At 60.5% G+C, this 13,536-nt stretch overlaps 5 protein-coding genes across 5 annotated transcripts; 3 read left to right on the top strand and 2 right to left on the bottom strand.

The window, feature by feature from the left end:
• Window positions 1–519: 519 nt before the first annotated feature.
• HRG_10294 (mannosyltransferase (PIG-V) domain-containing protein) lies at window positions 520–1,872 on the top strand (the record flags this gene model as incomplete). The annotated part of the gene is made up of 2 exons (XM_044868765.1): window positions 520–1,418; window positions 1,476–1,872. 2 exons carry the CDS (start codon window positions 520–522, stop codon window positions 1,870–1,872), a joined length of 1,296 nt encoding a protein of 431 aa, XP_044716120.1.
• A 1,213-nt stretch (window positions 1,873–3,085) lies between these two features.
• Window positions 3,086–4,568, top strand: HRG_10293 (uncharacterized protein; the record flags this gene model as incomplete). Its single annotated transcript, XM_044868764.1, has 3 exons — window positions 3,086–3,805; window positions 3,892–4,005; window positions 4,080–4,568. The coding sequence occupies 3 exons, from the start codon at window positions 3,086–3,088 to the stop codon at window positions 4,566–4,568; spliced, it is 1,323 nt and encodes a 440-aa protein (XP_044716119.1).
• Window positions 4,569–5,078: 510 nt separating this feature from the next.
• On the bottom strand, window positions 5,079–8,961 carry HRG_10292 (patched family domain-containing protein; the record flags this gene model as incomplete). The annotated part of the gene is made up of 2 exons (XM_044868763.1): window positions 5,079–8,636; window positions 8,695–8,961. 2 exons carry the CDS (start codon window positions 8,959–8,961, stop codon window positions 5,079–5,081), a joined length of 3,825 nt encoding a protein of 1,274 aa, XP_044716118.1.
• A 1,151-nt stretch (window positions 8,962–10,112) lies between these two features.
• HRG_10291 (smr domain-containing protein) lies at window positions 10,113–11,931 on the top strand (the record flags this gene model as incomplete). The annotated part of the gene is made up of 3 exons (XM_044868762.1): window positions 10,113–10,154; window positions 10,333–10,963; window positions 11,033–11,931. The coding sequence occupies 3 exons, from the start codon at window positions 10,113–10,115 to the stop codon at window positions 11,929–11,931; spliced, it is 1,572 nt and encodes a 523-aa protein (XP_044716117.1).
• A 286-nt stretch (window positions 11,932–12,217) lies between these two features.
• On the bottom strand, window positions 12,218–13,409 carry HRG_10290 (peroxisomal biogenesis factor 11 (PEX11) domain-containing protein; the record flags this gene model as incomplete). Its single annotated transcript, XM_044868761.1, has 2 exons — window positions 12,218–13,056; window positions 13,364–13,409. The coding sequence occupies 2 exons, from the start codon at window positions 13,407–13,409 to the stop codon at window positions 12,218–12,220; spliced, it is 885 nt and encodes a 294-aa protein (XP_044716116.1).
• Between the last annotated feature and the right edge of the window lie 127 nt (window positions 13,410–13,536).

Here is a 13,536-nt window from a genome sequence, read left to right as displayed (position 1 = left end):
GGATCAAATCCGGAACTTTAAGAAGGAGAATAAAGACAATGGGAAGCCTCATGGAACCGTGTGAGCAAGAACAGCAAGGGTTCGAATCTCGGGCGGAGGTGATGGGTCAGGAAAACCCCCAGGATTTGTGTTTTGCTCTTCTGAAGTTCTGATATTAGGTAGTCTCTACTCTCTACTGTAGAGAATAGATGCACGCCCCGCTGTACCGCTGCCAGGTACAGCACACGTAATTACGTACTCCGTACACTCGTACAGTAAGCACGATTCCCCCCCGCCAAAGTGCACCATGCCGGCGATTAGTCACGGCCCCAGACAATCTCTCTCCATCCGCACACCTCACCTCGTAATTATGGCTTGACCAGGCAGGCCCAAGGCCTCTCAAGAGCAGACGGCAGAGCAGACGACAGAGCAGACGGCTTACCTCGCACGTTGCTCGTCGACGGGGCGGCAGAGAACCAATGCCGTCCCACCCTCACGCACACACCCTCCTCCTGGATCCGGCCTCGCACAACCCCAGCCATGGGCCCGCTCCTCTCGGCCTCTCAGCCGCTCGCGTCGCTCACGGCCCTGTTCGTGCTGTGGAAGGGCTTCCTCCTCGCCGTCGCCCTCGCTGCCGCCGTCGCCGCCGACTACGACACGTCGACCTCGCTCTTCTTCGACCGCCTCTACGGCACCCGCGCCCGCGTGCCGGCCCTGGCCGCGAGGCTGACGAGATGGGACGCCCTCTACTTCATGCACCACGCGCGCGACGGCTACGTCTTTGAGCAGCAGTGGGCCTTTACCGCCGCCCTGCCCTTGCTCGTCCGCGCCCTCGTCTCCGTCTTTCCATCGTCCACCGGCGACGCCGCGTGGGAGCCCTTGGTGGCCATTGCCGTCGTCCACGCCTCCCACCTCGTCGCCGTGCTCGCTCTTTACCGCTTGACCTTGGTTGTGTGCGGCGATGCGAAGCTTGCTGTCGTCGCCTCGGCGCTGCACGTCATCTCGCCCGCCGGGCTCTTCCTCTCCGCGCCCTACGCCGAGAGCCCGTTTGCTGCCCTGTCTTTTGTCGGCAGCTTGCTATTTGCGCTTGGCATCAAGCATAAGCGTGACTGGGCCAAGCGGGCTGCGGCCATCGTCGGTGCCGGCGTCGCCTTTGGCCTGGCGACTGCCTTTCGCAGCAACGGCCTGTCCAATGGCCTTCTCTTTGCCGTCGGGGCCCTCAAGTGTCTCGTCGTGTTTGTGCAGAAACCCAGCCTGTCTAGGCTTCTGGCCCTCGTTGCTCCCGTCGTCGGCGGGCTGTGTGTCGCGGCAGGCTCCGTCGTCCCACAGGCCCTGGCCTGGAAGCGTTTCTGCCGCGATGCCCCGGCAAGCCTCGAGCCGCGACCGTGGTGTTCATATAGAGTCCCGAGCATCTATACGTTCGTTCAGAGCGAGTATTGGTGAGTCGTGTTGCAGCCCTCTTGCCCGGACTCTGTTCTCACCCGATGTGTCTCCAGGAATGTCGGGTTCCTGAGATACTGGACCCTGAACCAGCTGCCACTGTTCCTGCTTGCCAGCCCCATGCTCGCCATCCTCATTGTATCGGGCCTCGCAGTTTTGCGAAAGCCGGCGTCGGGCCTGAGGTCCCTGAAGTCCGGCCCTGGCGAGGACTACCGCATGTTTGCGCGCGCAACCGCGGCAGGCCAGGCGTTGGTGGCGCTGTTGGCCATTACCAACTACCATGTCCAGGTCATCACCCGCCTCTCGTCGGGCTATCCCCTGTGGTATCTGTGGGTAGCAGGATTGCTGATGGATGCGAGGCGACAGAAATGGGGCCGGGCCATTGTCGTCTTCATGGCCATGTATGCCGGCGTCCAGGGCGGCCTGTTTGCCTCCTTTCTGCCCCCTGCGTGAGGAAGCTCGGGGCAGCGCTATATAGGTTTGCTGGCTAGATGCCCCCAAAATCCACCTCCACCAACGAGTCCGTGCGACTGTCTTTGTGCCGCCCGTGAATGCGCCCTTTTTGTACCGGGCCCTACGTCTTGCCCGAACCGTCTTTTCGCTGACACCTGACACGCACATACATGCAACGCACAGGTTGCGGTGAGTCGGATGCGCAGAGCCGTCGCGGGAAGCCGAGCGAGTCCTTGATTCTACAAAGCACATATCCAAATGGACAGCTGCGCGGGAGGAAACGGGTGGCGGCAGCGGGACAAAGCTGGGCCTTGGCGACACCTTTGTCCGAACAAGACGCACACAGACGGCCTCGATTTTGCCGACACTCGCACAGCCCGAGGCCTGGTCATCCCTTCTCGTCTGCCTTGGGGGGATACAAAAGGGACCCTGCCCCGTGACTCGCGCGCGTGGGCGCTTGCTAGAAACACTGAACAACTCACACAAGTTTCCTCTCTCTCGCCCCAAGCTTGACTGCGTCTCACCAGTTACGACGCCCGTCACCCGTCTCCCTATCTACATACATACATTCACCTACATACACCCCCGACTCACAGAGAGGGCATACTACGACGAGCACGACTCACTCTCTGCGCCGTGTAATCCATTCACACCAGCGCCTGGCCGCGTTCCTCGGCGCCACTCGCAGCTACGGAGAACCCACCGCCCTCCCGACTCGCACAAGCATCGTGAAGAGGAGGGGAGGACAGGACATGCGTGGTCGTCTTCTCCTTGCTCAGACACCGCTGTGGCGACACCGCGTTGCGTTGGCCCTGTGTCGCAGCTGCTTGGCCGCGTGCCCCCCATTCAACGACGGGCCTTGCTCGTTCTCTATAACTAGACGGCACGAGACCCGCCCCTGAACCGCGCAAACGTCGACTCGCTATTGTTTCTACGCCAACAAACGCAGCGCACTGAAGGTTTCTGAAACCATACCGAAATCCTACTTCTGCGAGCTACAGTGCCTTTCTTTTTTTATCTTTTCTACATATCTCGTTTGGGACGCGCAAACGACTCACCACCAGACCTCCGAGAACCATCGACAAAGCCCATCCTCGCTGCCCCTTCTCCTCCATATCTCTCTCTCAACCCAAGAAAGCAGTCCCAGAGCCCTCAAGCTCCGGTCGATTCTTGAGGGGAAAGACACACGTATCATAGCAAAAGACCAGCAGTCATGGACCCAGCCGCCAAGCAGCAAGACCCGGCAGCACCGACCGCAGACAAGGCGGCCAGGCCCGTCACGCAGACGCCGCGCGAGACGCCCGTTGCTGCTCCTGCCGCCATGACGCCCGACACCGCCGGGCCCGACCACGACGACGCCTTGTCGGCGCCGCTGCGGGCGCTGCTCCGGCACGACGCCGAGCTGCGCCTCTGGCTGCTGCACACGGGCTACTTCGAGCCCGCGCGCCGCGAGCGCGTCCTCGAGGGCATCCGCAAGCTCAGGGCCGTCGACGAGGAGCGCGACAAGCTCGTGCTCGAGCTGCGCACATCCGCCGGCGGCCTCTTCCACGGCCTCCCGTTCCTGCCCTTGGCCTCCCCGCTCTCCTCGCCCTCCTTCTCGTCGACGTCCGCGTCGGCTGCGGCCGGCTTCGACGCCTTGCCCGCCACCAATGTCGCCGCTGTCCGCTTGACCGCCCCGCCGGCCGCACAGGTGGCGCCCAGCTATTCCGCCTCGACCGCGGCGTCGTCCGTCGCCGGCTCTGTCCGCGGCGACGCCAAGGTTCGTCGCGAGGAGCGCGACGCGGGCCCAGAAGAGCTGCCGTCGCCCCTGGTCAAGGCCAGGCTTGGCTCCGGCTCCGGCAGGGTGGGCAGTGCTGCTCATGGCCGCGCCGACACGCGCTTCTTCCTGCTCAAAAGTTTCGACTCGGCCAACATCTACATGTCCCAAAGAGATGTAAGTTGAACCCACCCATATATGTTTTCCTCGGTGTTGTTTTCTTCCCCTCCTTCACAGAACCAAAAGCTAACAGCATCCGCCAGGGCCTCTGGGCTACCCAGGCCAAGAACGGCCCCATCTTCGCCGAGGCCTTTGAAGAGTGCCAGAGCGTCATCTTCTTCTTTTCCATCAACAAGTCCCGGGCATTCCAAGGCTTTGTGAGTCTCCCCCACCGCTTCTTCTTCCAGCCTTCCTAGGCGTAGCGATGCAGAGCTGACCCGGCCTCCCTCAGGCCCGCATGACGTCGGCACCGGATCCCACCCTCCACAAGCCGGACTGGGTCCAAAACATCAACCTCTCGGCCATCACGGAGCCCTTCCGCATCGAGTGGATCAGCACGGCCGAGACCGAGTTCGACAGCGTCGGCGACCTCAAGAACCCCCTCAACGAGTTCCGCTCCGTCGTCGTCGGCAGAGACGGCCAGGAGTACTCGCCCGACTGCGGCCGCAAGATGATGGCCCTCCTCAACCGCCAGCCCGCCGCCGCTCGCAAGCCCGCCAGGTCCGAGATTCCCCGTCTCCCCTTGGCCGAGGGCGGCAGGCAGGCTCGTGCCCGCGCCAGGTCCCCCCGCGGCCCCTACGACGGGGCGCGCGGCCCTTCCCAGTGGCGGAAGCGTCAGCGGGACATGAGCGTGTCCCGGTCGCCGCCTGGCCCCATCGCCCCTGCAGGCCCTACCGGGCCGTCCCCGTGTGCCGACAGTCTTAACCTGATCGACTGTTGACTTCCGTCAAGGCGAGATGCGTGGAGGTTGCCAGGCAGGAGACCATCATACCTTGCGTAGATAGAGCTCCTCGGGCCAGGTCACCGGGGAGACATGGGAGACACGGAAGTGGTTTCTGTCTTTGCTTTCTCTCTCCCGTCTGTTCTTTATCTCTCTGTTGTGTGCTACGAGGAACGTGGCTGCAGAACATGATGCATAGCACGAGCATAGCGGCAAACGATGCAGGTGAATAAAGGGAGGCAACATGCTCAGTTGCCAGATTGCCCCGAATAGAAACCTAGTTCTCAGACTGACTAAATGTATTCCTCGCAAATATGCCAACACTTGAGCCACGTATGTGCGCTTTGCCCGCGTATAACGTGTCAAAATCTGTGTAAACCCCATGACGACTCCGTGTGACACTACTGAACCACAAGTATCCCCAACGCCAGAAAACCAGTCATCCAAACTTCGGCCGCTATACTCTGCTTGCTACAGCCAATAACCTGAATCAACGCGACACATCGGCTATTAGTACCCGTCCTCAGAGTCGCTGTTGTCGTGAACCCTAATCGCCCTCCATCTCCGGTCTGTGAGGTCCTGAGCTGCCGTCCCCTCGCTCTCCGGGTCGACGTAGCCATCTCCTCCGGCAAGGCTCAAGGCTACGGGCAGGAAGACCAGCGCGTGCAGGGCCGCGAAGACGACGAGTGCTAGCCACACGCGGAAATAGTAAATCTCGAAAATCTTGGACCGCGTAAAGGCAAGGACGCAGACGCCGAGCAGCTTGGTGATTGTGATGCCGGAGAAGACGGACCCACCAACGTTTACCAACGCGGTCCAGGCACGGGCGTCTCGCCCGCGGAAGGAGTTGTTATTGCCCTCCATGACCGTACGGGACGGGAACATAAAGGCCCGGGCGATGTGTGCGCAAAACTCGACGGAGATGCCCACGCATATGATGAGGTTGACCAGAGAGACGGCGTTCAGGGACACGTTGAAGACGGCCATGGCTCCCATGATGTCGATGACGCTCATGACGACCGTCACGGTCACCACGGCCGAGGTGAGCACCGAGCCCAACAGTAGCGAAGCAATGAGGAAGATGATGCCGACTGCGGCACACAAGAGGCCAGCCGTGAGTGATACAATGGTGAGGTATTGGTCAAAGAAAATGTAAAAGACGCTGTATGGGAAAACATCTGCTCCCGTCCTCTCCGTGATGTCGGATGCGATACGACGAGCAGACGAGTACGCGTTGATGAAATCGCTTTGGCTCCGGAGCGGCGTGTGCGCGGATCGGAAGTGGGTAGCCTGGACCTTGGTGTTTTCGTCGTCGATGATGACCGCCTCTCCGTACGCAGCCTGGCCGCCGAGAGGGCAGTTGTCATCTGCCGCAGACGTAAGGAACTTGTGGAGATAGTGAAGGAACTCTTTGTCCTCTGGCATCCCCGAGAGCGTAATGTTCCATGCAGGGGTTCGGTCCGCAAAGCATGGCGACCCGTTCTCAACGCAGCACTGGTCGTAAACGGGGTTGAGCCAGCGCAAGAAATCATCGATCCAGCTGGCCGTTGGGGACGAAATGTACGAGACATCCGGCCGCTGCCTCTCGAGTTCCAGCGTGCTGGTCAGGGAGAGATCCTGGCACGTGGTGAATCGCGAGCACAGCTCTTGCTGTTCCCGCCGCTGCGACGCGTCCACTCCCCGCGTGACAAAGTATACGGGAGGCCCAGTCTCCAGGTAGTCGTACAAGTCGTTGAAGTATGGGATCAGATAAGAGCCATCTGGTATTGCCACGCGCTGATCGAGCCCGAGCTGCATCTTGGGCAGCAGGGCCAACGCCGCGGCAAAGACGCCCAGGAAGACGGCGACGACGCCCAGCTTGACCCTTTTGCCAAGCAGGCGAGGAGCATACGTGTTTTTGATGAACACCTGCAAGAGGCTCTCCTCGTCGACGTGAGCCCCGCCCCGTCCGCCTGAGCCGAAGCCGTTGCTACCGTCAAGGTGCATGCGAGCCTTGGTCACCTGCCACCACGGCCAGAGCTCACACCGATGATCCTCGACCCGCATCTGGTTGAGGGCCAGGAACGACACAAACATGGTCATCTGGAGCACGGCGTTGACGAGCACGGCGCCGGCAGCGTACGCCGCAAAGTTTCGGACGGCAGGCATGCCGACCGCCGCTCCCAGGGCGAATGCCACGGTCTCGGTCAAGGCCGAGAAGAGAATCGACGGGCCCATGCGGCCGAGCGCCCTTGCGATGCGCTCCTCCACCATTTGGTCGGGACAACTGACATTGACCCTCTCCAGCTCGTGCACAATGAGGAAGATGTTGTCGACGCCGACAGCCAAGACGATGAAGGGTATTACCTCGACAATGATGAGAGTGGCCTTGAGGCCGACCCACGAAAAGAAGCCGATGGAAGCAGCAATGGACATGAGGACAATCAGAATGCCCACGAGACCGAGCGTCACCTTTGACTCGACGAGCAACAAAGCCGGGTTGCGGAACATGTGCTTCATAGGCGTGCCCAGCGCCATGCACGCGTAAATGAACATGACAACGTAGCTGATGACGACAATCTTGGCATCGGTGTTTGTCGACTTGTTGAGTTCCTGCTCCAGGCTGATCTCGGTGGTGAAGGACAGGCGAAGCCCTCGCTGCTCTGCCTCGCCCTGGACCTCGAGCAAGCGGTCGCGGAGGGCGTTCTCCCAGTCGATGGCTCGGGCCAAGGCGCCGGTGCCCTCCCGAGCATTGTTGACGACCCATGTGACGGTGATTGCCCTGGCGTCGGCTACGTCAGAGCCATACCCACCCAAGATCATGTTGGGTTCAATGGGCTGGCCGAACTTGGGACGGCAACCGACTGGAGACTGGGCACAACTCCGCAGCTGCTCCTTCCAAGAGCCCTGGGTGAAGCCGCCCTTGGCCCACCAGTACGCCGACACGGACTGCACGACGCAAGCGTCATTGATGGGCTTGAAGCACAGGTCTTGAAGATTGTCGCCAAACGTCGGGCTCACGATGCGCTCGACGCTCTGCTCCACTTCAGTCCACCACTTGAGGGTCTCGTAGCTCAGGACAGGACCCGGCCCAGTTGGCTGGGAATCGTTGACAAGAAAGACTTTTTCGGCACGGTAAAAGGGGCCAAAGTGGGAATCGAAGTAAGCCTTCTCCTGGGCAGCGGCCGAGGTTGGGCTCACCCAGAGCCGCGCGGGCTCCCGCTCCAAGTCGAATCTGAACCACCCAGCGCTGAGGATCGCAACGAGCAAGAGGCTGGTGCCGATGGTGAGGCCGGGGAAGCGGGCGGCGGTGTGGCCGAGCTTGTTAAAGGCCTTGTCGCACTTGTCGTTGAGCCAGTACCGCTTGGTGGGGCGATCGCGCATGGCCTCGGTCAGGACAGGGCCACCCTCGTCCTCGTCGTCGCTATGAGAGGACTCGTGCAGCAGCCTCGTCCTTTCGACGCGGTGCTGCGCATACTTCTTCCAGGCAACGTGTCCGAAGATGAAGGCAACCAAGGCGGAGACGAGGACGCAGTAGGTGAAGATGGATGCGAACGACAGACAAGGCAGGGCCCCGACTTTGCAGGAACCGGCCTTGTGAACGGCGGGAAGCTTGGGGCACACCTGGGGACAGTCGACACAGACGCAGCGGTAGTCGGGGTCTGAGCCGTTGCACATCTTGGGGTGCATGTCCAGAGGGCCCATGTCGGGCTGGCTGTACGTCTCCGGGAAGTTGATCTGGAAGGGCGACCCGAAGAAGGGCTTGGTGTCGCCAAGGAACTTGAGCATTTGGTGATAATCCTTGGCGCCGCCGCCAATCAAGTCCATTGCCCTGCTGTTGGCGCCGCCGAACTTGACCTCTTTGCAGCTGTCGTAGAGGCCCGATCCGTATTTCTCGGATACCAGCTGGTCGAGCTCGGTGACGAGCTGCTTGCCGCTCTTATCGGCGGCTTCGGTGATGTTGACGAAGAGGGACTGGTCGGGAGAGCAGGTGAAGGTGCAAAACAGGTTGAAGAAGTTGTATTTGCATGCCGGGCACGAGCCGATGAGGGTGCTCGGCGTGCCGAGTTCGGACTTGAGCGCTTTCACCTAATGACCGATTAGTATGCGTCTCAGCAGATGATGTTGTGCATGGTGGGCCAAATACCTGATCCATAGTGCAGCAGACGGAGCGGTCGCTCCATTCAGCGCCGCACAGGTCGACGAGCTCCTTTCGAAGCTCGGCGTCAGGGTCCTTTGCAAGGCCATTGTCGACGCACGGCAGCTCCTTGCCAAACAAGCTCTTCTTGCCGCAGTGACCTCTGAAGGCGCACCGTCCCGGCTCATGATTCGGTGTGAAAGGTTGGGCGCCGGCGACAAGACCGGCGACAAGCAGAGACGCCGCCCCGAGCAGAGGCGCGGCCCGATGACGCATCTCGTCGGCTGGGGGCCTTTGGGGGCCGCGACGAGGCACTGGCGCAGAGGCTGGTGAATGAGAGGCTCCTTGTAGCAGCCAAGTAGGAAGACGAGGTTTAGTGGTGAGGCGGTAAAGGGGAAACCGGCGATCGGGAGGGGCGATGAACGGATGGTTGTGTTGTCGGGAGGAGAGTTGAATGCACGCCAAGGCCTCGCGGGTTGGCCAAGGTGTAGCGCCCGCTGGAGCTCGCTGGAGCTCTGGGGAGGTGGGTGCTTATGGAGACTGGAAATATCGTTAGGTACCTGAGTTCCGGGCGACAGCTGGTGCTCCAGTTAAGTACCTCCTCGGGACAAAAATATAGTCTCGATCTTAGTAAGCTGCAGACTGGGGTGGTAGCGACCGGCACTTGACGCGGGCCGGGTGGTGCAACCGAGCCGCGCCGGACCATCACGGTCCCAAAAAACACCAACCTCGGGTTCTCGCTCGTCAGCTACGTGTGCTTTCACAATCTGATATTATCGCGACACACTCGATTCATTCCATCTGGACAGCCTTTTTCACTGTCGATTTTCGCCTCGCAAAGGAGGCTGCAGTCACCGTCATCGATTAGTCATCGAGCCTCCGAGAAGAGATGTACTTGGTACCCTCAGTTTTCTGCCGCGGACGGACCCGCGTCATAGAAAGACCCTGGCAATTGCACTCATCTCGTTAGAGGTCCGGGACCGTCGAGACTAAGATGGTTTCACGATACACCGAAAATTCATTGAATGCGAAAATCAAGCAGATCGCAGAAAGTGAATCTAAATGGTCAAACCTCGCAGCCCGCTGCATGTACTTTGTCTACTGCTGTGAATCACCACGACGTTACGCGGTACACGTGATCAATCCAGCCTGCTTGAAGCGCGTCGCGCTCGTTGCCCGTCCCAGAGTTCACCAGGCAACCCATCCTCTTCACCAACACGCGCCCTGGTGACCAGAGACGAAGCACCTTCACTCCCAGACTCCTACCCCTCCTGTTGCAGTCCCGACACCGACGCAACGCAGCAAGACGCACCAGGCCACAGTTGGGCCAGTCAGCTTTCGTCGGATAATGCCTACAGCCAAGAGCCCCTCAGCCCCTTACTACTTGCAATTTCATGGCCCCCGTTTACTCCCCCAGCAGCGACGGCATGGCCGTTGAGGCCGAGCCGGACCTTGTTCAACACTTGGTGGTACGTCGCATGATTTCCCACCCCAGAGCCGGCGTTCATCTTGTGTCTTCGACTGGCCCGAGCCTCGAAACCTCGGACAGGCCGACTAGTCCATAGCGGTTCCTCTCCGCATCACATCTTGAACCCCCAGACATGAGAAAGTGCTCTCAAAGTTAGGGTCGCTGACTCGGATTGACAGGACTCGTTTCACACGCTCCTGGATGAGGCCCTCATTGTCGCGATAGCCAACGACTACAACCTCCAGGATCCTGTGGCCTACGATGCGGCCTTTGAAACGCTCCGGGGCCTCTCGCAGAGTGTGCCCTCGGAGGAGGCCACTGGCTTCAACGCCAGCGGTATTCCCGTCCATGACGAGGAGAGCGATGAAACTAAGGATGAATCGGGGACTTCGACGACCAACAGCCGTCCGACATCCCAGGCACATGTGACGGAGCCTTCAAGCACGGATGCCTCGTCGTCTATCGCTCCGGAGCCCCAAACCGACATTCCGCGCCTTACATCCTTCGACAATGACAGCGAAGAGTCTAAGATCCTCTCGCTGCAGTCAATGTTTGCAGAGCTGAGCGCGTATGATGTCTCCCACTCCCTCAAGAACGCGAAAGGCGATTTCCAGGCCGCTTTGGATGACTTGCTCAACAAGCAGTACTTGAAATCGACAGGCCAGGAGATCAAGGGTATCGATGGCTTCTTCCAAGCCGACGATGCGCCGCTATCCAAAAGCAAGCGCAAGAGAAAGAAGAAGAATCAGGGGAACCGAGCAAATCCGGATGCAAGCCCGTCCCTGGACGAATCGCCTGGCTTTGACGATGGTGAGTCACTTGAGTTTCTGCCAGGCTCGACACCATGGACATGGACGCTAATCGCGCGGCCGCTTGTAGGGCAACACGAGATCGAGTACATTGCTGAAAGGTTTGGCATTCGCTCCGACGAGGTGTCTGGCATTTATCGCAAGACTCAGCGCTCGGGCGGCGCAACTGTCGTGGAGCTCCTCAATCAGTACATCTCCCACGGCGTTGAGTCCAAGGACGACGCCGGCAAACAGCACGCCGACGGCCTCACGCGGAAATATCGATACGTTCCCGGCAAGTATATGCCGACCATTGTGCACGTCGCCGGCTCCATCCCTCAGTTTGCGGACGATCTCGCGGCTCTGCTTAACAAGCACTTCTCCAGACAGTCCAGGGGCCAGAAGCTCGAACTCGGCTATCGGCTGACGCCGTTGCCCCAAGAGGATATTGAAGGGGGCGCATGGCAGCTGGCGACGGCGAAGCCAGCGAGGAAGCTGCCGACAGGCCAAAAGGACCTGGGTCAAGTCTTGGAGACGGCAAACAATCTCCACCAGGCCAAGAGAGACACGCTGGAAACGGCGGCGCAGCTCCACCGTAGAGGAGCGGCGAACCCGCTGTACCGGCAAGCAGCAAGCTTCTACACGGACCGCGCGCGGGACCAGGCGAGACAGGCGCAGCAGGCCACTTCGGCCGCCGCCGACTTGCTGGTGCAGCAGCAGACGACGCCCAGCTCGGTCGACTTGCACGGTGTCCTGGTCCACGACGGCGTCCGGATTGCGCTGCAGAAGACGCGGGACTGGTGGAACGGCCTGGGCGAGTTTAGGGTCCGCAAGGCCAAGGAGGAGGGCTTCACCGTCATCACCGGACTCGGCCGCCATAGCGCTGGCGGCGTTTCGCAAATGCGGCAGGCCGTCGTCGCGGCTCTGCTGCAGGACGGGTGGAAGTTGCAGGTGGAGACTGGCAAATTTGTTGTCAGCGGTAGACGTTGAAAATCGGCGCCATATTAGACTGGGCCTGGCGATTGGAGAGTTGTCAAGGAGATCTCATGGAAGTGTGGGAGGAATGACGACTGATTGATACCTTGTATATCGTGTTGATTTCGGTGTAGAACCGCCTTCATATGGAAGGCCCAGCCCCGGCAGAGCGTCTTGCATTTATCAAGGATAGAACACAGCAGCACAAGTTTGTGTCTATGCCTGGATACAGAGGACGGCAGCGAGTCCAGAAACCTCGCCGGAACGAGTCGTCCACTTCCAGCCCTCCCGAGAGGCCCACTCAAGTAGTTTGCCGACACCGGTCCCAGACCGTCTTGCCGGACAGGACAGTGCTGCAAACCATAGCGATGCCGACCAGCCCGCCGTCGACCTTGAGCCAGCCGAGCCTCGACGCGGGTATCACCATGTCGAGCAAGTCGGCGAGCAGCTTCGAGCCCAGAGCGCCCGCCTTTGCGTTGAATTCGTCGGCCCACACTCGTCGCTGCTGCTCCTTATGCTTGCGCGCGCGCTCCTCGGCCTCGGCCTTGTCTTCTTTACCCTCTTTGGCCTCACCTTCAGCGGCAGCGTCCTGACAGTCGTCAAGCGCGGCGCCAAACCCATCGCCCGTCGGCGGCACAGGCCGGTAAGCCAGCATACCGAGAATCTTGGCGCCCGAGCCCAGTGCCGAAGCGTACAGCGCAACGAGCCACAACATCTGCGCCTCCTCATCGAGCCTAACAGCCTCGACGGGCCCAAAGAGCGTCACCCCACCATCCACAAGATCAAGCAGGGTCGCCGATTCCACGAGGCCGAACATGCCGTGCGCAGAATGCGCCAGCACGCCGAGCCAGGAGTCGATGCCCTTGGCGCGCGAGCCGAGGAGCGCCCAGCTCGACTGGAAGCTGCCGAGGAACCAGAAGAGGCGGATGGTGCGCCGCGCGAGGTTGAGCTGCGTCTGGAGCTGGAGCAGCGAGGTTGCGGTGGAGACGACGTCGATGACGGGCGGGGAGGAGGGGGGTGAGGAGGAGTAAAACGGGGGGAGCAGGAGGAGGAAGGTGAGGATGTTGGAGAGCAGCGATGGGTAGCTTGTTAGGACAAGAAGTATGGCCTGGAGGAGGCGGAGGAGGCGCTCGAGGCCGACTGTCGGACTGGTTAGAAGATTGAAGCTTCCATGTTGGACGAGATGGTCATGAAAGGTGGGCGGGAGAATGGCCAGCCCTTAACACTGCTGCCGTCAAGGCTCTCACGGTGGACATGATGAAGCCGGCGTCGATCGGGCAGCGCAAACGTGTCCGGAGTCTGACCACCCACGCAGCAGCCCGCCTCCCGCACAAACAGCCACCTCGGCGTACCCGAAACCATCAAATCACGCCGAAAGACGAGAGGTGAGACGCAAATAGGGCAATGGATGAGACCAAGACGGAGGAAAAGAGGTAAGGGCCCTCACCTATATCCGTCCCGAAAGCAACGAATGGCTCCAACATGCCCGCCATGTTGGGTGCTCTCTCCGACTGTGTTGAGCTTGGGCGACGACAATGGCGACAGGGTAAGCGTTTTTTTTTGAGGCAAATTGAGCAGGGCAGAGGCCACAATGTTAGCCTCGCTTTGTCGAGCTGCGTG

The sequence above is a fragment of the Hirsutella rhossiliensis genome (assembly GCF_020360975.1).
Source record: "Hirsutella rhossiliensis strain HR02 chromosome Unknown scaffold00015, whole genome shotgun sequence".
In the NCBI taxonomy this organism is placed as follows: Eukaryota; Fungi; Ascomycota; class Sordariomycetes; order Hypocreales; family Ophiocordycipitaceae; genus Hirsutella; species Hirsutella rhossiliensis.
Note: the sequence above shows the minus strand (reverse complement) of the source record. Positions and strands in the feature narration are given on the sequence as shown.